Source organism: Eleutherodactylus coqui, chromosome 11 (genome assembly GCF_035609145.1).
Source record: "Eleutherodactylus coqui strain aEleCoq1 chromosome 11, aEleCoq1.hap1, whole genome shotgun sequence".
Taxonomy (NCBI): Eukaryota; Metazoa; Chordata; class Amphibia; order Anura; family Eleutherodactylidae; genus Eleutherodactylus; species Eleutherodactylus coqui.
In genome coordinates, this window is record NC_089847.1 from 7,975,851 (window position 1) to 7,998,011 (window position 22,161).

At 52.4% G+C, this 22,161-nt stretch overlaps 1 protein-coding gene across 2 annotated transcripts; it reads left to right on the top strand.

The window, feature by feature from the left end:
• Window positions 1-1,817: 1,817 nt before the first annotated feature.
• Window positions 1,818-21,201, top strand: AKTIP (AKT interacting protein). 2 transcript variants are annotated; one of them, XM_066583772.1, is made up of 10 exons: window positions 1,818-1,979; window positions 8,304-8,395; window positions 9,879-10,087; window positions 11,566-11,630; window positions 12,309-12,409; window positions 12,767-12,855; window positions 13,755-13,853; window positions 15,102-15,209; window positions 15,792-15,852; window positions 17,354-21,201. In XM_066583772.1, exons 2-10 carry the CDS (start codon window positions 8,351-8,353, stop codon window positions 17,459-17,461), a joined length of 885 nt encoding a protein of 294 aa, XP_066439869.1. In that variant the 5' UTR covers window positions 1,818-1,979; window positions 8,304-8,350; the 3' UTR covers window positions 17,462-21,201. The 2 variants fall into 2 exon arrangements, with proteins under 2 accessions (XP_066439869.1, XP_066439870.1); XM_066583773.1 differs by lacking the exon at window positions 1,818-1,979 and adding an exon at window positions 2,161-2,315.
• Window positions 21,202-22,161: the final 960 nt, after the last annotated feature.

Consider the following 22,161-nt stretch of genomic DNA (forward strand, 5'->3'; position numbering starts at 1 on the left):
GCGCGTGCGCAGTGCAGGGCATGACAGCCGGCGCCGGGCTATGATGCAGATTCATGCAATACTTCTGCAGTGCTCACTTAGAGGATGGGCGATCGTTGCGGTATGTTTACACGGTGGGTTTGCGCAGTGGAATCTTACCGTAATCTGCATCCCATTCCATCAGTGGGGCTCGGTGCTGCAGTCTAATTGTTGTGGATTTTTCTCATAGGGATTTCAAATCCTCGTCCGAAAAAGAAGTGGTCATTTCCTGACGCGCATTCTGTACTTTTTCCACACCGAATCCGCGTCCTGATCTGTCTGCTGAACAGGGCTAAATCAGTGTGCGAATCCATGGCGATTATGCATGGCGGCTCAGCTGTGGATTTCTGTCGTGGTTTTTAGAGGCGGAGCAATCCGCGTCAGATTCCACCAAAAGGCTTTAAAAAAACGTATAAATCCTTAAAGGGGTCTTCTAAACTGCACTTTCAAAAAACGTATGATGTCATAGAGACAGGGGGATAGGGAGACGTCACAAGGCCGATCCACGGAGGTCCGTCTGCTGCTGAGAACCCAACCAATCGCTAGAGCAAAGCGGCAGAAGCGCCCGCCCAAGTGCTGCCGCTGCTCGCTAGTTACAGACGGGCTCCAACCCCACTGAGCTAAGGTTTGGACAAAAGTTTATTTTATCACAGCATAACTAGCTGGATTCGACATTCCGGCCTCTGCGTGGCAGCAGCAGGGGGCGCTCTCGCGTCTGACTGGCATCACATTGATGGCATGATATCTGATCAAATATTAGGACTGGGGTTTTTATTTGAAGATGACCTTTAACCCTGTTATACCACAGGGTGTACCGTTACATGTTGGGTGGGCGGGGTTTATATGAAGCTGATCGCCATCCACACCAGGCAGGTGCCGGCTGTCTGTGATAGTAGGCACCCACCAGCAACAGCCACCATCAGCGCTGACACTGATTGTGGCTGTTAACCCTCTAAATGCCCTGATCATTGTTGGGAGCCATTCTCATGCCTATCAAGACATGAACTTCAAAGACTGCCTGTCAAAATGTGGTAAGATGTAATACTGTGGTATTGCACTATACTGTGTGAGTGATCAAACGATCGCAGGTTCAAGTCTCCTACGTGGACTAAAAAGAAGACAAAGTTTTAAAATTGGAAGAGGTTTATTAATTATTGGAAAAAAACAATAGAAAGTTTAGCCCCGCCCCTTTCCCCCATATTAATAATTGTAAAAAAACATATATATATATATAACAGCATATTTGGTATCGCTGCGTCCATAAAAGTCCAATCTATCAAAGCAATGCATTATTTTTCGTACCGAGTGAACATCATCAGGAAAAAAAGGCCAGAATTGCGCTATTTTGGTCAGCCCGTCTCAAATGTAATAAAGAGCAACCAAAAAGTTACACAAATTCCAAAACGGCACCAAAGGAGTTAAAAAACTTTTGAACAAATTTCCATTGGTGGAGTGATCGTCCGGAGTCCGTCACTTCGATCACATCTCTGCCGCCGGCTCCTTCACTTTGTTGGCTGTCACCCTGGTGTGACAGATATTCTCTCCCAGCTGAAGCCACGCCCTGACTGCCTACCCCTCACCTGCCAATCATCCGCTTGCCCCGCCCCTGCTGTCACTGATGCCCTGCCCTTTCTGAGATTATACACTTATAAGTCCCGCCCACATAAGGATGAATGCCCGGGGTCTAAGCCAATCAGGACGCTCATTCCTCTCTGTACTGCGGCTGTGTGGCCCCGCCTACGAGAGGGGACTGATAGCTCTGCTGGCCAATGAGCGGGCGCAGCGGTCGCCATGGTTGCGGGCGGGGAGGATATCCGTTGCTAGGGGCGGAAGCGGCTGGCGGTGTTGATACTGCGGCGGCGGCGGAGGGATGACGCTCTGCGGGAGGAGATAAAACGGCCGGGCGCGCTGAGCGGAGTGACGGAGACGGTCGTGTGCCGGGCGGACATGAGATAGCGGAGGTAGGTGCGCGCACGGCGGGGCGCCAGCAGGCCTCACACCGACCAACTCAGCGCCGCTCCCCAGTCTGGCACGGCTGTCATCAGCTAACCAATCAGAAGTTGTCCCGCCCCTTGTCGGTGCGGCTCCTCCAATCACAAGTGGAGCTGAGCGTGATTGACAGGGAAAGGCACCTCAACGTCAGGCAGCAGGTTCACAGCTGGGTGTAATGATGTCGGTCTAGATGGCTGCTGATGCCTCGTCCAGCCGGTGTGACTGTAGAGCGCCAACGTAGTCAGCAGCGCCGTACAAACGTCCGCCCGTGCAGTGTGTATTATATGTGTGGTGGAGGGTATAAGGTCAGTCCATACAGTGTATAATGTGTTTCAGCCATGTGATATTGTGTATCTGTCAGTCTGCGCATATTACACCTATAGACCCCCATCAGACCCTCGCGGTACGATCACGTGGTTCTGATGTGTTGCTATGGCAGCCCAGCTCTGCCCCCTACGGGTGTGCCCCACAGACCCATATAATACACTGCAGTACTGAAGTATGGCGGTGCATTATACCAACCGCCCGACATGGGGGCAGTGAAGACAAGTGGGGAGCGGGCGGCAAATGTGAAGGGTTAAAAGAGCAACTTGATCACAAATCTGGTATCGTTGGTACCAACCCGCAGGACATAGGCGGTACGTTCAGGCCGGGCGCCGTGCGTAACAACCCGCAGGACATAGGCGGTACGTTCAGGTCGGGCGCCGTGCGTAACAACCCGCAGGACATAGGCGGTACGTTCAGGCCGGGCGCCGTACGTAACAACCCACAGGACATAGGCGGTACGTTCAGGCCGGGCGCCGTACGTAACAACCCGCAGGACATAGGCGGTACGTTCAGGCCGGGCGCCGTACGTAACAACCCGCAGGATATAGGCGGTACGTTCAGGCCGGGCGCCGTACGTACCAACCCGCAGGATATAGGCGGTGCGTTCAGGCCGGGCGCCGTACGTACCAACCCGCAGGATATAGGCGGTGCGTTCAGGCCGGGCGCCGTACGTACCAACCCGCAGGATATAGGCGGTGCGTTCAGGCCGGGCGCCGTACGTACCAACCCGCAGGATATAGGCGGTGCGTTCAGGCCGGGCGCCGTACGTACCAACCCGCAGGATATAGGCGGTGCGTTCAGGCCGGGCGCCGTACGTACCAACCCGCAGGATATAGGCGGTGCGTTCAGGCCGGGCGCCGTACGTACCAACCCGCAGGATATAGGCGGTGCGTTCAGGCCGGGCGCCGTACGTACCAACCCGCAGGATATAGGCGGTGCGTTCAGGCCGGGCGCCGTACGTACCAACCCGCAGGATATAGGCGGTGCGTTCAGGCCGGGCGCCGTACGTACCAACCCACAGGATATAGGCGGTGCGTTCAGGCCGGGCGCCGTACGTACCAACCCACAGGATATAGGCGGTGCGTTCAGGCCGGGCGCCGTACGCTGGGCGATCCGCGGTCACTCGCAGGCGACTAATTACCCCGCTTCACGCGGTTCGGCTCACGTTAGCGGTTGGCATTATGTAACCTGCCCGTTCTATCGTACCGCGTGTCTACGGGAGCGCCGGCCGACCTCCACACGTGGCGCTGAGTGATGGCATCGGGAATATTAGTGACTCTGCAGCTTGTGCCCAGGAAGGCCCGCTGTCCACGGGCGGGGCCCCGCGCAGAAGGGCCACAGCTCCAGCCCCCATAGGGAACCATGGCGGCCGCACTCCAGTTTACACACACGGGGGGAAACAAATAGCAGCCTGTTCGGTTTTAGCGCGGTTCTCACACGGACAGCAGATATTGGAGTCTATGGAGGCCGTCCGATCAGCGGCCTGTCCGCAGCTGGCACCGCGGGCACCGCGCACCTCCACAGTGCAGACAGTAAGAGACTGGGATGGGTCTGCAGGGGCCGCGGGCAGCGTCTGATTCTGCGGCGTCCGTGCCCGTCCGTCCGTGGACACGAGGCCCGAGGGAAACCACGTGGACTGCGGAGGGTCTGCTCCCTCTGGAAGGAAACTGTAGAGAAGGGGATGAAAACATTGTAGGTTTCAACAAATGGGATAATTGCGCAGCGACGCCCCCCACAGGCACCCCACAGCTTCAGGAAGAGCCGGGGATCAGTGGGGGTCATGTTGTCGCCCTCCTGTGGGCGGGGCATCTGCTGTGGTGACAAAGCCTGTTATAACATGAAAGGGAACCTTTATGAATTCCTCGCCATCTTCAGGATCTCTGCTTGCTGTCAGTGACTGGAAACCCTCCTGCTGTCACCACATGTCCGGCCATGCTCACATCCGCCCCGGAGAGGCTCACTAGTCTGTAAAGAGGTTTACGATCTGCGGCCCGTGTCTGTGGAGGTTTATGGACACGCTTAGAGTGATGTGAGATAATTACACGCGTGTCACCGGGCCGACGGCTGCTGCTCACACGGTGACTGATGCTGCGGGGAAACAGTCATAAAGCAGGAGGCCGGCGATGCTTCATATCCTCACAGCGGAATGACGGCGCCTCAACGATGCTTCTAAGCGGGTGATTGGACGGCCCGTGTATATATGGGGGGGGGGAGGGGTTATCGGCTGCAGAGAGGCTATAGTGTTCTATGGGGAGGGTCAGGAACTGACCAAGATGGGCATCCTCCGTGCTGAGACCCTACATACACCTTATAGCAGATGTGACGGATATCAGCCGCCTCTTATAACGCTCCAGCACTGATATAACCTCCATACATCATATATGCTGGAGCGTTATAAGAGGGGCGGCTGATATCAGTCACATATAGGATGTCTCTGCAGGTTATATCAGCACCGGAGCGTTATATGACGGTATCCGCTTCTCTCCTGCACTATTATAAGGCGGACGCTTTAGTTTGTGACGTCGGATAAGACTGTTCCAACCCTTCCCTCCGAGTCCCCACACCGGGGTGACGCCGGACCGCTGCTTCCTTTAGTCGGCGACTGATGAGCTCTCTGTTCTTCTGACACTTGTGCCGGACAGAATAACGTCATTGGTGATTTTTATTCTTTCTGGAACAAACGCTCTGCGGCCCCCGGGGGCCGCCATGTCCTTACTGGGCCGTGTCTGAGCAGCAGAAGCCTCTGGTATTGTGGACCATACAGATGGAGCCCCGCAGGGTGCAGCGCGGTGGCCGTAGCGTGTCGTAGGTGGAGCTGCGATGGATCCTGACCGCTCCTACACATTGGCGCACATTCGCACTGGCGGATGCCATCTGTGAGCAGTCGCGTTCGCTGCCCGTGTGCGGATTTACTGCATATGTACCTTTTTTACGCACTTGTTGCGTCCGTATTCACGGTTTCACTTGCGCAGAATAAACCCAAAGTGCGCGTTCGTGCGTCCGCTGCGAATCACGGGGGTTGATGCTGTCCGTAAATATGGACAGAGAATCCGCCGTTATGAAGGGTCCTGTAACCCTTCGCACTCCGGGGCGGGCAGCTACATTCTGGGCGCACAGACCGCCACGATCAGCGGATTCTCTGGTTAACCCTTTAAATGCCTTGATCTGGTCTGGAACAGCCCCTCCCCCCTCAGGGTGTGAGGCTGCAAGGTGCCTTTCCATTGCCAGGGTAACCTGGGGTCTTCTGAAAGCCCCTTGGGGCTGCCACGACTGACGGTCCATCAAGGAGTGCCCGGCGGGTAGAATGCCGCTCAGACCGTTAAGCTGAACATAAATGAAGAAGTTAGGACTTTTTTTTTGTTTTTGGAAGTTGGAAAGAAAACAACAACAAAAAAATCCACCTCCTTAAGGGGTTAAACTAGTGCCTCCCTGCGGGGCGGTGTACCCGGCGGCGATGTCTCTAATGCCCCGAGCCGCCAGCGTCTGTGGAAGCTTTAGGATTAATTAGTGCTGCGAAGTGATCTCACTTTACTGCAGCGTCTGCCACAACCTGTTCTGTAACGTGATAGGCGTGAGCGCAGCTGTCCTCCATGACGGTAGGTGAAGGGGCCGCAGTTAACCCTCTGGCAGCTCGCTGGCATTGGGCAGACGGTGTCCTCGGCCGCCCGGCTGGATCCTTCTGGGGTTGCAGATGTTTCCGCTCTTCAGAGGGATTTCTGATGCTGCTGCATTCCTGATGCGGCGGCGGGAGGCGTCACCGGGGTACGGGGGGCAGATGCCGCGCCAACTAGCTGCTGTCACTAGATGGCTCACAGACCCCTCGGCTGCCGCCTACGACTGACTCTAGAAAAGCTCCCCCTGTAGTTCTGGCCCCTCGGAAAGCTGGGTGACAGCAGCTGCACCCCCGCAAGGCACCCAACTTTCCCAGGATTCAGATTAGTAAGTGTGCAGTGGGGGGGGGGGGGGTGTATGTATGTATGTTGGGGGGCTCGTATGTTGTGCTACGGGGTAGTTGGCGCTATACTTGGATCTTTCTTCATTGCTTAGTCTTGGAAAGTTGGGTGACTATCGGCACAGCCGCTCTTACAGCTCCCACGAGGTGGGGGACACCCTCGGCTTTCCCGGGACCCTGAATGGTGACTCTGATCTGCCCCCACAGCCACCTAGTGCTGCATAATTACAGGTCTGCCATGGATGTAGTCGCTGACTAGCTGGACAGACCTGGCTGCCCCCACCGCATACAGGGCCGGCCGGGACGTGTTCCCACAGTTGGACTTTCTGACCTTCGTCCTTTCCCTTCTTCTGCGGTTTATGGTCCAGATAAGGCGGTTTACTGCCGCTAGGTGTGAGGTGGGGTTCTCTACTGGCTGTCCTCCTGCTAGGGGACTACTAGTCCCAGCATACTATAACAGTACTCGACTGACGTCCTGCTTGGGGACTACTACTCCCAGCATGCCCTGACACTACTCAGCTCTCGTCCTGCTTGGGGACTACTACTCCCAGCATGCCCTGATGCTACGTGGTTGTCGTCCTGCTAGGGGACTACTGCTCCCTGCATGACCTGACGCTACTCGGCTGGCGTCCTGTTTGGGGACTACTACTCCCAGCATGCCCTGACACTACTCGGCTGGCGTCCTGTTTGGGGACTACTACTCCCAGCATGCCCTGACGCTACTCGGCTGTTGTCCTGTTTGGGGACTACTACTCCCTGCATGCCCTGACGCTACTCGGCTGTTGTCCTGTTTGGGGACTACTACTCCCTGCATGCCCTGACGCTACTCGGCTGTTGTCCTGTTTGGGGACTACTACTCCCAGCATGCCCTGACACTACTCGGCTCTCGTCCTGCTTGGGGACTACTACTCCCAGCATGCCCTGACGCTACTCGGCTGTCGTCCTGCTAGGGGACTACTACTCCCTGCATGCCCTGACACTACTCGGCTGTCGTCCTGTTTGGGGACTACTACTCCCAGCATGCCCTGACACTACTCGGCTCTCGTCCTGCTTGGGGACTACTACTCCCAGCATGCCCTGACGCTACTCGGCTGTCGTCCTGCTAGGGGACTACTACTCCCTGCATGCCCTGACACTACTCGGCTGTCGTCCTGTTTGGGGACTACTACTCCCAGCATGCCCTGACACTACTCGGCTCTCGTCCTGCTTGGGGACTACTACTCCCAGCATGCCCTGACGCTACTCGGCTGTCGTCCTGCTAGGGGACTACTACTCCCTGCATGCCCTGACACTACTCGGCTGTCGTCCTGTTTGGGGACTACTACTTCCAGCATGCCCTGACACTACTCGGCTGTCGTCCTGTTTGGGGACTACTGCTCCGTGCATGCCCTGACACTACTCGGCTGTCGTCCTGTTTGGGGACTACTGCTCCGTGCATGCCCTGACACTACTCGGCTGTCGTCCTGTTTGGGGACTACTACTCCGTGCATGCCCTGACACTACTCGGCTGTCGTCATTCACTTAGCTGGGATTTCAAACGCTGCAGATTTTACACCAGAAATGGCGCAGCGTTTCCGTCCCGTGTGATTATATCCGAGCCCTCGGCCGCCATTAGTCCAGCTGTGTGACCGCCAGTCCCGGCCGCCACGGATGTCGCTGCTCGCCGCTACTGTCCCTTCAGCCTCCTGTAAACCCAGTATCTGGATGACTTGGCACCAGCTGGCACCCAGCAGGGGGCACCGCTGCCCGTCTCTCTGGTTCCCTGAGTCCAGTCAGTGTAGCTCAGCTGCGGGATGATTTGGCGCACGATGATCTCACCCTCGGATCCGGGATAATCGCCGGCTTTGTGCATTGTCTGCTGCATGTCGTTGGGGTCGTCTGTTCGGCCGCGGCCAGCCTGATCGATGGCTGCACAAGTCAGTTCTGCGCAGCGCTTAGCCTGGTATGGCGGTACGGCGTCTGTGCGATGCCCGCAGGACTTGTCTGCTTAACGGTTTTCTCTTCTGCGTTGCAGCGGCGGAGGTTGATCCTCGGAACAGACGCACTTTGCCGGGCGGTGAGATGATGAACCCATTCTGGAGCATGTCGTCATCGGCTGTACGAAAGGTGAGACGCGAGAGCCGCGGATGGCGCCACGTTACACACTGGTCGCGCATCGCGTTCAGGGGAGCGGCTCGAATAGTCCTACTTATTAACCCTTTGGTGATGCTGCCTAAGGCCGGGCTTACACGTCCGCAAGCGGAAAACACTGCAGGCGTCCCGCCGCGCTGTAAAGCCGGCCATTACCTTGTATGGCGGCGGGATTGAGCTGTACATGACAGCGTACTCGAGAGCACTGTCATCGCAGCACACAGTAGTTGATGGGCCGGGGTCCGTCTAGATGGAGCGCAGGCTTTAGCGTTGGGCGTACTTTAGGGGCGCTCCTTGTGTAGCGGCACGGATCGGCCCTGATCGGCCCTTTATTAGTTCATGTAGTGGAATTCGCCATGGAAAACTCCGTCTGAGTGCCGCTCCACAATCCTGGTCTCTCAGGTGTGGTTTTTGGCAGGTCGCCTTATTGATGCAGGAACTCGGACAAGTTATTTCCCGTGTCGGAATTCCATATGCGGACTTTGCTCGCTGACAGGGCTGAATCCATGTACGGGTTTTGATGCAGTAAATTCCACCATGTGAACATGCCCTTTATCAGAGCCCCGGCCCCCTCATGATCGGCGCTCCCCCGTATGGTAATTCCCCCCGTGAGCCCGGAGTGCGGCATAAAATCACGTGACAAGTTTTCCGTGGATCAGTTTCAGTGTGAATCCACATTAGATGGGAAAATCCAGCGATCGGAGCAACTTCCAGCGAGGCCGGTCATCGGTGCTGGGTCTCACTGCGGGGGGGGTGGGGGTGTTTATCATGTGACGGTGTGAAGAGTATACAGAGAATTGCATGATCGAGGAGAACATCCAGTGAAAGGGGATCCTGTGGACATAACTCCTCACCAAAAGGGGTCGTAGGAGGATGTCAGGAATCATTCTGCAGTCAGCTGAATCCAATTAAAATATCTGAACGCACAACTCGCCGTTCCTCCGCACGGATGGGACAAACAGCCGACGACCACTTCCAGCACCATTGTGTCTAAGAAACAAAAAGACGAGACTCCAGCGGGCAAAAGAGCGCAAAACTTGTATCACTGAGCAGCGGAAAAACATCTTCTGGTCAGATGGGTCCAGATGTCTGTTGCTGATGGGAGGTCAGAATTTGGCGCAGGCAGCATGAATCGCTGACCCCTTCCGGTCAGAACATGTCAGCACCGCCATCTAATCTGCGGCAACTACAAGAAGCTCCCTGTCCGCAGGGGCCGATATTCCTGCTGGAGGATTTCATCATCTAGTGCCAACTACACCACGATAAACTGCTGCAGATCTGAAAGCCAAAGGAGTCCAACGCCACTAGACGCGGGTGATAAAGGGGGTCATCAGTGTAGACTGTAGCGTTTTGTGACCATTATTACTATTGGGGGGGGGGGGTGACGTATTATAAGTCTGCAGCTCCCGTTTTACGATTTCAGGCTTTGACTTACTTTATTCTCACTTATAATTCACAGAAACCGGACAACGAGGAGAAGATTGTAGCGGGCGACCAGAAGATCAGCCCCCCGCGGTCCTCATCCGCCAAGAAGCAGCTTCCTACTATCCCCAAGAATGCTGTGCCCATCACTAAACCCATCGCTCCTGCGCCCACCGCAGTGTCCACCAACGGTACCCACGCGTCCTACGGCCCCTTCTACCTGGAGTATTCGCTTCTGGCAGAGTTGTACGTATCTGGAGTCGCGGTGATCAGTGAATGTCCTGACATCTCCGGTCTGTCTGTAGTAACGAGACCCTCCTGTGTGACGGAGCTGAACCCCCTGCGGGTTTATTTACATGAATGATTTGCCCGCGTGACGTCCTTCCAATTGTGATACAGACCGAACCTTTATGGCCAAGTAACTCGTTAGGTTCAACGGGTCATCGGGCACGAGTCCCTTCTGCTTATACTGATGTTGTGAGACTGACTAGTTGTCGCCCCCCCCCCCCCATTATTTTCTCAGAGGTTTACATGTGCGATTATCGGACTGGCATCACTCGCCTGTATAAACACGGCCTTGCAGACATGTTGCCATACTTATTTCACCCAGGGCGGCGCCTGGCAGAGGCTTCTCTTCTGGGGAACAAACGTGTCCAATCACGCGCCTTCGATCTATGGCCCACCTCCGCGCCCTTTTACACGGGCCGATAAGTCATTAAGATTCCTGCAGTCCCATCGAGAATCTGAACGTTTAGTCTAAATTCATGCGGCAAGTGAGCAACGAATGATAATTCATCCTCGTAGGGCTTGTAATTCAGTTTATGCCTCCTTAAAACTGGATGATGAGTCGGCCCTTATAAACAGGCAGTCAGCTATGATCCGCTGCCTGTTTACTGTGAATGGAGGCGAATGGCGAGAATGATCCCCGAGCCGCACCGCCTCCAATCACTGCACCATGATCACTCCCGTGTAAAAGCACAAGAATGATCGTTGCCGGGGCGACCTGATGGGCATCTCTGCTCAACGGGTCGGCACATGGCAACTGCTACTTGGCTCTGCAGCTGCTGTTCAGGTGATGCCACCCCTTCCGTATCGCCCGACTGGCGGCTGCAGTGCTTAATGGTGGTTGCCGGATGAGGGATGGTGGAGGTGCAGCAGGTGGATACCAATACTGTGCATTTTTATTAAATTTTTTTTTTTTTGATGAGCAGATGATTAACCCCTTACAGGTTTCTAATGCAGCCTGTAGGAGGAAGTCTTGCATTTGGCTACGAACATCGCTCTATCCCAGGTCACATGACCGGTAATATCACCGCCTCTTGCAGCAGCATGATGTCTTGTCCGCTGATCATATGGGCTACTATCAGGTAGCCCTGCCCATAAGACAGAACGCTAGCTGTACACTCCTTACCTGTAATGTAGGATTGTTGCGAGTGGGTGGAGCTACCTGACGAGTTGCTCGTGTGGGTGGAGCTATCTGGTGAGTAGCTCACATGATAAGCAGGCGAAATGTTATTGCAAGAAGCAGTGGCTACTACCGGTCACATGACCTTGGAATAGAGCATTGTTTGTACCAAACGTAAAGCTTCATCCTCCTGCAATCCTGTGATTAGAAACGTTGACAGTTCTCCTCTGGTGAGCAGGCGGCCATGTGAGCGACTCGGGGAATACTGGTTTGCAAATTGAAATAACTTTTTTTTTTTTCTCCTTCTCTCCCCCCGCAGCACTCTAGTGGTGAAGCAGAAACTGCCGGGCGTCTACGTGCAGCCGTCGTACCGATCTGCTCTAAGTAAGATGTTTTACAGTCTGTATACAGCAGATGGCGCCACTAATATCTGCCCTGTTACTATGGCAGCGAGCAGAGTCATATATTCGGGCTCGTATAGCTATTTGTGGGGCAGATTATCGTTTGAAGAGCGAATGGCTTCCGTCCGCTCGTGGAGCTGGTTTAGACAGTCGGATGCATCGTTGGCTCGTTCAAACAAGAATCATTCGCTCACACGGGTCGTATCCCCAGCGGAAATCTTGCGGTTTTTGCCGCAGTGAAAAACCGTGATATTTCTGCCGGGAAAGCGCAGCTTCAAAACCCACAGCGCTTAGCCGCGGAGTTTGGAGCAGCTTGGCGCATGTTTTTCCGTTGCGGCCGGCGCTCCCATAGGAGAGCACAGCTGCAACGGGAAAAGAGAAAAAATAGACCTGCTGCAGCCGGGGAGTCAACGCCAGCTTTGCTGCGACGGATTGGCTGTCCTGTATGGACGACATTCTTGACGAATCTCGTTCACATCGCTGGCTACTCCCGGGATTAGTGGCTGCAGGCGGACTTGCCACAGCGGTTCCGTGTAAAAGCCCCTCCGGCAGGTTGCATCTCCGCCTGCAGTAATCCAGGATGCCGCCACCATGTGACCTGCTGCTAGTGTTACTCCTGAAGTATTGCGTTCTGCTCACATGACTGTTCTCGTGTTTCCAGTGTGGTTCGGCGTGATCTTCATGCGGCACGGCTTGTACCAGGACGGCGTGTTCAAGTTCACAGTGTACATCCCTGACAACTATCCCGACGGGGAGTGTCCGGTGAGTAACGGCCACAGATGGGTCGGTGTAGTCGTGTCAGAGGGTTTACCTACCAATTACACAATGGGGTATAAATGCGTGATCGCCAGAGGTCTGCGATCTCCACCCGGCCTGAGAATGGCGCACTCTGTCCTATATGAATGGATGGTTCATGCATGACCGCTGCACTTGCTAATCTTCCTCCATCACATAGATGTGAATAGCGCGGTGGTGGATCATATGCGCTGCAGGTTCATTCAGGGTGCGCTGGTCTCCGGATCACTGGAGGTCCCAATTACCCTCATCTGTGGATGGGGGGGGGGGGGGGGTAATGGATTTAAAGGGGATATTATTAGCTGACTGTTCTGTGCCTTTTAGCGCCTGGTCTTTGACATCCCCGTCTTTCACCCTCTTGTGGATCCAATATCTGGCGAACTGGATGTAAAAAGAGCGTTTGCAAAGTGGAGGTGAGTCTAATTGCTTCAATTAGGGCTCATTCACATGGGTGTGCGGATACACCGTACATTCACTGACCGACACTCGACATCTTCCCTGCGTGTCTGGTCCCGGCTGATGGCGTTGTTTTTTTTCCCCTCCCTTTCCGTGTTTAATCTCTGCGTATTTCCACATGCAAGGAAAAAAAAATAAAAAATGCGAACAGCGCCTGTTGATTTTATGCGCAAATATCCACACCTCATGTGTATTCACTGAGTATTTGTGCATCCCTATTGACTCCACTGGAGTATTTCAGTCCATAATATGGATCACAATGGGACAGGCTGCGTTTTTGTTTTTCTTTGTTTTTAATGCAACCAAAAATCGTGTGACAATTGCGCACATGTGACTAAACCCGTAGAAATCAATGAGTTCTACTCCTTCCAGATTACATGCACAATGGGGTGCGGACGAGCCCTCATTATTCCAGCCCATAGAGACCCTAGAATCATACAATCGGACATCCTGGCGACATCAATGGTCTTATTATAACCCTACGTATGCTGGAGTCTCGGATGGCCGTACCCTAATGCATTCTGGTTAGGCGGGGGACATGTGGGGGTTTTTTTTTTGCCAGAACCAGATTGGAAAGGGATGGGACGTAATTATGAAGGCCTTATATTTCACCTCCTGGTGAAGCCACTTATGTCGGCCCAAAAATCCTACATGTGATTCCATCCTAAAGGCCACCATACAGTCAACTGTAGACACTGGAGTGAGGGGGGATGAAATCTATCGTATGGGGGCCTCCTGGCCAAATAGGACATTGTGTATGGGGGGGGGGGGGGGACGGAGATGCCCCTCAGTTCAGTAGCTCACATAACCATATAAACATTTGTTCTTAATGCAAATCTGTCCATCTTGTATTTAGGAGAAACCACAACCACATATGGCAGGTGCTGATGTACGCCAGGCGGATCTTCTATAAGATAGACACAACCAGCCCTTTGAACCCAGAAGCTGCGGTGCTGTAAGTGGATGTGGTCATATATCTGTGTAGCATCTCACGTTAGAATTTCATACTATTGATAGCGCTCGGCAATGGCGCCGCCCGTCGGTCCGCGCTCGGTAATGGAGCCGGCCGTCGGTCCGCTATCTTACAGGTTATAAGATGCAACGAGGTTTAGAAAAAAAGAGGGGTGGGAATATTTCCGAGTAATTATAACTTCCCTGGGGGTCTAAGGACATGGAGGGGTTAATGACCATAACTTTGGTGATCAAAGGAAGTTTTTCTTGGTGTTCTAGAGTAGGTGAGGATGCGTCTTCCTCTTACAAGTCTCTATAGCACAAAGCAGCCAATGTAAGGGTGCGTTTACATGGGCCGATCAGTCGGGCAACAGATGCTAGAAGGCTCAGCCCGGTGATAATCCTGTATAAAGGCACTGAACGAGCATCGCTGCCTGTTGGCGGAGTGACCCGGGGATCGTGCCCGCCCGCCCCCATGCACAGTGAGCAGGCGGTGGTTCGGGGTGAGCAGGCCGTTGATCACTTATGAACGTTACATTCAGTTTCAGCATGCAGAAAACCAAATGACAAGTGAGCCTTCCCGCTGTTCTATTTGGGTGGCCTTTACACTGAATGATTCTTGTTCAGATTCTCGATGGATCGCAGGAATTGGAACAATCATCCATTTTTAAAAGCCCCCTAAACATACAGCAGTTTTCTCTGATACACAATGGATAGAGACCCCCGAGTCTCCACTGCTTCATGCAGAATATAATCACACTAAGTCTCCATTATAAGAGATCTGCATGTTTACTCTATATGTATGTATAATAGAATTATGCGCTGAGGTATACTATGGGTACTAGAATATTGCACCTCTTCAGTCACTGGCAGCATGGGCATCAGTTAAATAGACATTGCCAAGGGGAGTGCCCTCTAGAAAGCCTAAAGTGCAGGTTTCTGCTTACTCCCCCTCCCATTATCTAGTGCTGGAAGGAACTGTGCAGGAGCGGTGAGCCACGCTTCTGACACGCCGCACCGCTAGTCTGAGGGAAGGCTGGTTGGAGGCTGCAGACATTCACAAGGGAGATCAAAGAACTCCTAATGATCTGGCAGGGCACCTCATGAGCGCCCCCCTTCCCCCCCAAATCATTGTGCAAGCGGCCTGAGGGGTCCGGCACTACTGGGCCTCGCTAACGCTGGGGGTTCATATGTGATTCCACACTTGTGAAGTTTTGTTTGTGGCTTAATTTATATAACTTTTATTTTTTAGATATGAGAAAGATGTTCAGCTGTTCAAGAGCAAAGTAGTAGACAGCGTCAAACTATGCAACAGCCACTTATTCGACCAGCCGAAAATAGAAGATCCCTATGCAATCATGTAAGTGGCCGGAGAAATGCTTTGCGTGTCATGGCGTTGATGCACAAAAGCGTCAGCTGCCGCACGAGCCGCCGTTCACGGCTGTCGGCCTCACTGAGCGCATCTGTCTGGGCTGCTGCTGAAGATCATCGGTGAGGCGCAGCCCATGCAGATCGCGATGCTTCTGTCATCTGCTTGTGTCGCCCTCAGTTAGCTCTAACTCTGTTGGCGGGCTTCGTATTCGCTGCGGTGAGGGGATCGGTGTAGCTGTCGGAGGTCTCTATCGCTCCACTGGAATCCTCTAGATCAGACCTGACCCCACGCTGCAGGACAGGACGGTCCCTGCGGATAGTTATTCTTTCAACAGTTGCAGCTTATGATCTTACGAGGGCAAAGAGAACAACTTCCATTTCTTTGATGTAGATGCAAATTCAATTCTCTCATGAGGGCTGAAAATAAATGGGTGGTCTGGACTTGGGGGGGGGGGGGGGGGCTGCAGGTATTATCAACTGATCCGCCGTGGTCGGTCCGCTGTATGCGGCGGCTCCGTTGTTGTGGGTTTTGGCACTCGTTGACTTCACTGTATCTTCTCTTCTCTTCCAGCTTCTCCCCCTGGAATCCGGCACTACATGATGAGGCCAGAGAAACTATGTTGGCACACAAAGTACGAGTATAAAAGTACCCATTAACTCCGCGCAGTCTGTCTGTACATGCCTGTCCTTGTTCTGCTTGCACAGCGATGGGCGGAGGGTGAGCTCTGCGGGTGACAGATGAGGATTTTATAGCAGATCGCATCCAATTCTGTAGCAGAGAAGTACATGCATTGGCATCGCCTTGGGTTGTAGTGACACGGCTGGTATTTTCAGGCTCCCACACTGCACCCCCAGGGTGTCCGTGTGATGGGAGTCTCTGGTCCAACACTCTCTCAGCCGTGTAAATACGGCTATAGGGTGTCCGAACGTCGCTGATTTGCTCCAGTTGCAAGGGTGAAATCTGCAGCATATCTGCGCTGTGTGAACACATCCTTAGGGTTCATTTATCTGCAGTCTTGTGCTGCGGATTTTGTCCATTGACGGGGCTAAATCCACACGGAGAGCTGCGCCAAAAACTGCAGCAGAGGGCCGCGGAATTTGATAGTTTTTTAGAGGACAAATCGAATATGTAAAATTCTGCAGCAAATTCCTCGGTCTGAACCGCGGCCGTCGGATTTGCCCAGTAAACCTTAAAATATGCAGAAGTAAAGGCTGATCTGTATTTTCCCAATAGTAGCAATATGGAGGCAAATGCGGCCAAAAAAGGCATGCAACGTTCTGTTTTTTTTTTTGTTTTTTTTTTTATATAAATAGCCATGTGACTTGTCCTTACATTAGCGCAATATGCTGTTTGCAGTGGTGACCCATGCTTCTTTGCGCCGGTATTAAGGGTAGGTTCACACGGGGCTGATTTGCTATGGATCTTCTACATGGAGCGGTTTCCATAAGGAACAAACCTCCAGCCACTGTTGGGGATTTGTTGCAGACTTGGCTGCAGATCGTCTCCGTACGGTGGGCTGGACAATCAGCTGATGGACGGGGGTCCCAAGCCTGGAATCTGTTTTGCTCATAAAGCTGCTTGGTAACTCATTCATGGGGGTCGTCAGAGGATTCGCTAATGAATTTGCAAGTGAAACCTATGCAGCTTTCTATATACAGTGATATGTATAACGAGCTAGCAGGGCCGCCCGGAGACTGCTGAAGGCTGCAGGCCTGCCACACATGGATGCCTTTTTGGGTCCTGCCCATCACAGGGCTTGAAAAGCAGCATCACAAATCACCAGCATGTCCTAGTCTAGTGCGGGCCTCGCACCGACCGCTTCTATTGCAGTCAATGAAAGCTGTCCGACCCGCGGTGATGCCAAAATGTCAATTTTGAAATTGCTGTGGATCCGCGTCATTCTCTGCACTGCACATGTGCGGCGGCGTGCCAGCGGGAATATCTGCAGCACAGCCAAGACATCCTACAGGTATGTGGGGGTCAGTCTGATTCCGCTGTGAGAGCTGTCTAAAATCCAACCCGGCCGTGGGCATTTAACCTTAGCCAATGAGAGAACCCACATATTGGGTATTGCCGTGCTTCCTGCGATTACCCGTCACTGAGCTGCCTTTTCTGTTTTGTGTTTTCCTTAGAGGAAGTCTGAAGAGCAGAATAAAGGCCTCCACGCAACGGGCTTGTCCTGGGTGAAACCCGGCTCGGTGCTGCCGTTCAGTAAAGAGGAGAGCGTATTGCAGACCTAGTGTGGCCGGCGAGGGGAGACCAGTGGACTCTTAATGATGGCATTGACTGTATGGAAGAAGACGGGAGGGTGGTCTCTGCTCTCCTCCAGAAAGATCAGGCTTTTGATTTTACCTTGTAGACCTCCAACAACAATTTGGAATTTTAACTCTCTGGAATCTGCGTTTTTCTTCTTTTATCCCCCGCTCACGGACAGTGGAGCGAATCTCAATCTGAAGCTGTAGGAGAAGCTGACTATCTGCAGACGGGTGGGGTCTGCACTTATGGGGGCCTCCCCCCAGGAGTATTCTGCAGATGGGTGTGGTCTGCACTTACAGGGTCCTCCCCCGAGGAGTTGCATGCACGCTTCGGCTTCTTTTTGCAGAGCTTTTGGCAATTAGCGAGTTCGCCCCTTATTGGATGTAGCTGTTGGAAGTTTCTGGCTTTACTGGATTGGCCGCGGGGCTCGGTGTACGGAACGTTAAAGGGGTTCGAGCTGCATCTGATGAACTCAAACACTACATATAACTGAAGTCTGTAGTCTATCGGTTTTATTAATGCCTTCGTGTAAATACAGTTAGGATATTAAAATTGTAAATACCATGTTTGATAACTCCACATCTGGCACTTTTTCTTCATTTTTGGAATGGGAGATTTAAGTTTGCGGTTTGCGCATAAATAACGTCTTGCGGCGTAGCTGGAGCCGTGCGGACTGGAGGCGGGCAGGTTGTGAGTGGAACCAACCTCTGTGCTTTGGCGGGTTGTAGAGGGTGGGTAGCTTTGTGAATATTGGCTCCACCCACAAAATGGCTGCTACAATCTGCATCTGTTCCAGGTATGCTTTTATGGGGTAGCTTTGGTTTGTCACAAAAACACATCAGTCCTGGTGAGAATCTGCAGAAATGGGGAAATTTTAACTTATTTTTGAGCTTTTTTTTTTTTCTTTCCAGTTTGTTTTATGCTCATTCAATGAGCGGAGACATGTGACGCCATCGCTGCCGGGTACAGAGACTAATGTGTGTTCTGCTGGTAACAGGGAAGGGTTAATATACAATTTTCATATTCCATTCGGACTGTTTATAGGAGCGGACACGAGGGAATGTAAACGCCGATTATCTGCAAACTTGTGCTGCAACTTTTGTAACTGGACTTTAATCATTAAACGGAGGTGATGTTTACTACGGGGTTAACGACTGCGCTGACGCAACCCACGACGCCGGAAATGATGGGACTTCATGAAAGGTCGGTCTTAAAAATTGTTTTATCTTCGCTTCTACAGCTCCTATGCAGATCTGTGTGTCTCCATGGTAACAGACAGCAAACAAGTTCTGTGTAGTCAGACTCTGCAGTCTCCTACTTTATTCCCTTTCCCATCCCCAACATATTTGGTAGGTTGGGGTCCTCTTAGACAAGACTCATCCCAGTGATGATCATTCTGCAAATGGAAACGGAGCCCGCCCGCCTCCTTTACTGACTACCTGTTTACATGGATGGTTTGTCGTTTTGATTCCTATGGCTACACAAGCTTAACAGATAATACGTGAACAAACTATTCGTCTTTCAGTCGCTGGCAGCGTTTATTCTCTTCTCGCTGGATCGCGCAAATCTGAACGGTAATCGTTCCGTGTAAAAGGCTCCAAAGCTGGGAATTTGTCTGTTACCATGGCGACTCTTGGTTCTGCATAGGAGCTGTAGACACTGATGGAACTATTGCAATGCTGTGGAGTATTGTTTGTTGGGGGAATTAAAGGAGAAGTTTGCAGGGTGGATTCGCCTCTGACCTGTGGATGTCTGCAGTTATAAACGGATGAAGTTGCTAAAGCTTGTGTCCCGCTGCCGTACAGAACGTGGGAGTAAAGCGGATGTGCGCGTCTCTTCTGTGCGGTCTGAGCATCTTGTGGCGCTCCTGCACGCTGCGTAGTAGACTTGTCACAGCAGCCAGATGACACCCGGAGGGTATAGTGCATGGGACCGGCTCTCCTAATCTGCCATGACAACGGCGCCACGCAGGAGCGGCAGATCACATGGCAGAATGAAAGTGTGGGTACAGCTTAATCTGTAGTAGGAAGAAGTAGTGGTGACTTTTATGAACTCCTCCGAGTGGTTCGTGAACCTGCCTGTGGTTTTGGGCTGCTCTGGCGCATGCGGTGGGCCATCCGTGTACATTGGATTGGTGGGGGGGGGGGAAGAGGAGCTGAGGGTCCATTCACAAAGGCAAGTTATGGGTGTGGTTTGTTTTATGGGTTTGTGCGTGAAAATCACATGTGCAGAAATGTGATGCCTTTTTCACGGAAAACTCATCACACTCGCATTAAAAAAAAAAAAGTTTTCTGAGTTATTGGACCAATTATCGCAGTCATCCGTGTGAACGCCCCCAAAAAACAGACCCTTCACGCCGTAGAGTAGTTATAGGTCCGCCTTGCAGACCATCAGTAGCTGATGTTCGCATACAGCGTGTGAAGTGAGACTATTTGTTCCCAGTTTACTGACGGCGATCAGCGGTTTTATGCTGGGGTGACTGCGGCATTCTGGGTAGCGGATGTGATGGTGAGGCCACCGTGCGGCGCGGTCCGGATATATAGTGCACTAATTTCCACATCGGTTTACCTGGCCTGCGCGATGGGAGTGGCTGACCGGTCTCACTTTTCTAGCTGGATTAGTCACGGAATTTGGATTTCTTGTGCTGAAACCCGAACCTAATGAATTGTTTGCAGAAGTTTTTAGTGTTTGCTGCGCAGAGGGAAAGTTTAGCTGCTTAAAGGGTCATGCCTGCTGGGTGAGGGCGGCTTCAGACTGTATCTTGGGGGGTCCGCCGGCCGTGTGTTCCACAAGGAACCATAACTGCCAATGGGACTATGGATGAGGACGGATCCGTTTCCGCCTTCAGCTACAGCAATGAACACGGTTGGCATCTAGACTTACCGCAGGGCGGCTTCATGCCAATCGTAGCTAAACGGGGAAAAACCTGAAGTTGTGATTTTAATGGTTTTTTTTTTTTTTTAAACCTGGTTGTGTTTTTAGCATCGACATCCCTGGTTTTATAACTGCACACATCACATGAGGCGGTTGGGGTTACGGAATGGACTTGCAAGGTGCTAAAGAACCGGACTGTAAGTTGTGTTAGCCGGGATGTCTGCTGTGTGGGATCTGGGTAATGTTAAAGCTTAAATGGCTTGCATCAGGTCTAAGACTTCACGCATGCTTCGTTGGGGGTCCGACTGCTGCGTCTCCTACTGATCACTGGAATGGAGGTCTTATGTCCCCCTGAATAAACTGGTAGCCGAGCATTTTTGCTGCTCCCATTCATCTCTATGGACTGCTGGAGGTAGCAGAGTGCAGTCTATTACAGATGGTGTGACGGCACGTATAGGTGGCTGCCGGTTGGTTCAGGAAGGGGGATAGTGGGGGTCCCAGCGGTCAGATCCCCACTGATCAGACTCCTGCTATCCTGTAGATGGTTATAGAACGTGGTCCAATGTCTAAGACCTGATGCAGACCTGTTGTACCTGTATTCACCTGTGACTATCCTGGATGTAATACTCGCCTGTATCGCTGTGGGGTCTGGGCGTTACATCCAGTATAGGGGCAGCTGAATACAAGTCCTAGACCCCTGTCTGGGTGTAAGGATGGCGGGCCGGGAATGTACCACTCACCATAACCTTCTGTTTACAACTGATGGAGCTAAAGGGGTTTTCTCTTCAATGCAATAAGAGCGGAAACCATTTGCATCTGTCAATAAACGTGTGACCTGTTCTCACCAGCACCTCTGTCTCACGTCTCATTTCATCTCGCTCTTCTCACGCTTTCCTTTACAGCCGGACGAAAGCTATTTAGAAGGATGTAAGAACGGGAGCGCCGCGGTGGGAACTTCTTGCTTTCTAGGCTGTGAAACCTTAACCCTTTGCAATCCAATTTTGGATTCAGGGTTTCCTAGGGGGCTTTCTCTTTCTGCCATTATACAATGGTGCCATCTGCTGGCTAAAGCCAGTGCTGCAGTATGGCACATGCTGGAGAGGCCCCCGCCAACAGAGTGGCCAGTAATATACAGTAAGAATACCCTGCTGGATGTCCTCTAACATCAGAGCTGTACAGCCTTCAATCAGAATGTCTGACTGGATTGGAAAGGGTTAAGATTCCAGAGTGTTTTTAAAAAAAATTGCATATGTTGTCCTATAGTCGCCTTCAACAACTCTGCAGCCGATATAGAGACACATTGGTGATTTCTGTCCTTGAATTACAAGGGTTAAATGCAGCCAAATCTGCCCCATTCAGGCAAAGATTTGGCCCCGGAAAAGCTAAAGTATGTCTTCTGTACATAGGCAGAGGGTGAAGGGACCCTTCCACAGGATCCCAATACAGGTATGTCCTGTACCCCTAGTGGCTTTAGGAAAGTGGTTGAAGCCAACATCTTCCATTCAATGTGATAAAGATAGAATACCTCTGCAGCGCCACCTATTGGATGGCAGCATTCTTGCAAATCAATGTCTGACCCTTTTATACAGGTCTTTAAAACAATGATTGGGAATTGAAAACTGAACCAGTAGCCCTCCACAGACGGCTGTTTTGGGGGTATTTACCCCTCATCAGTGTGCAGTAGGTTTCTGGCTTGGCTAGAGAGGCTTATGAGGTGGGTTAGGAGGGATATCATCATGCCTTAAGGAGAGTACCTAGCAGGTGACTGCGGAGACGTATAAGGCCGTGCCTGTGGCTCTGGGAAATGTAT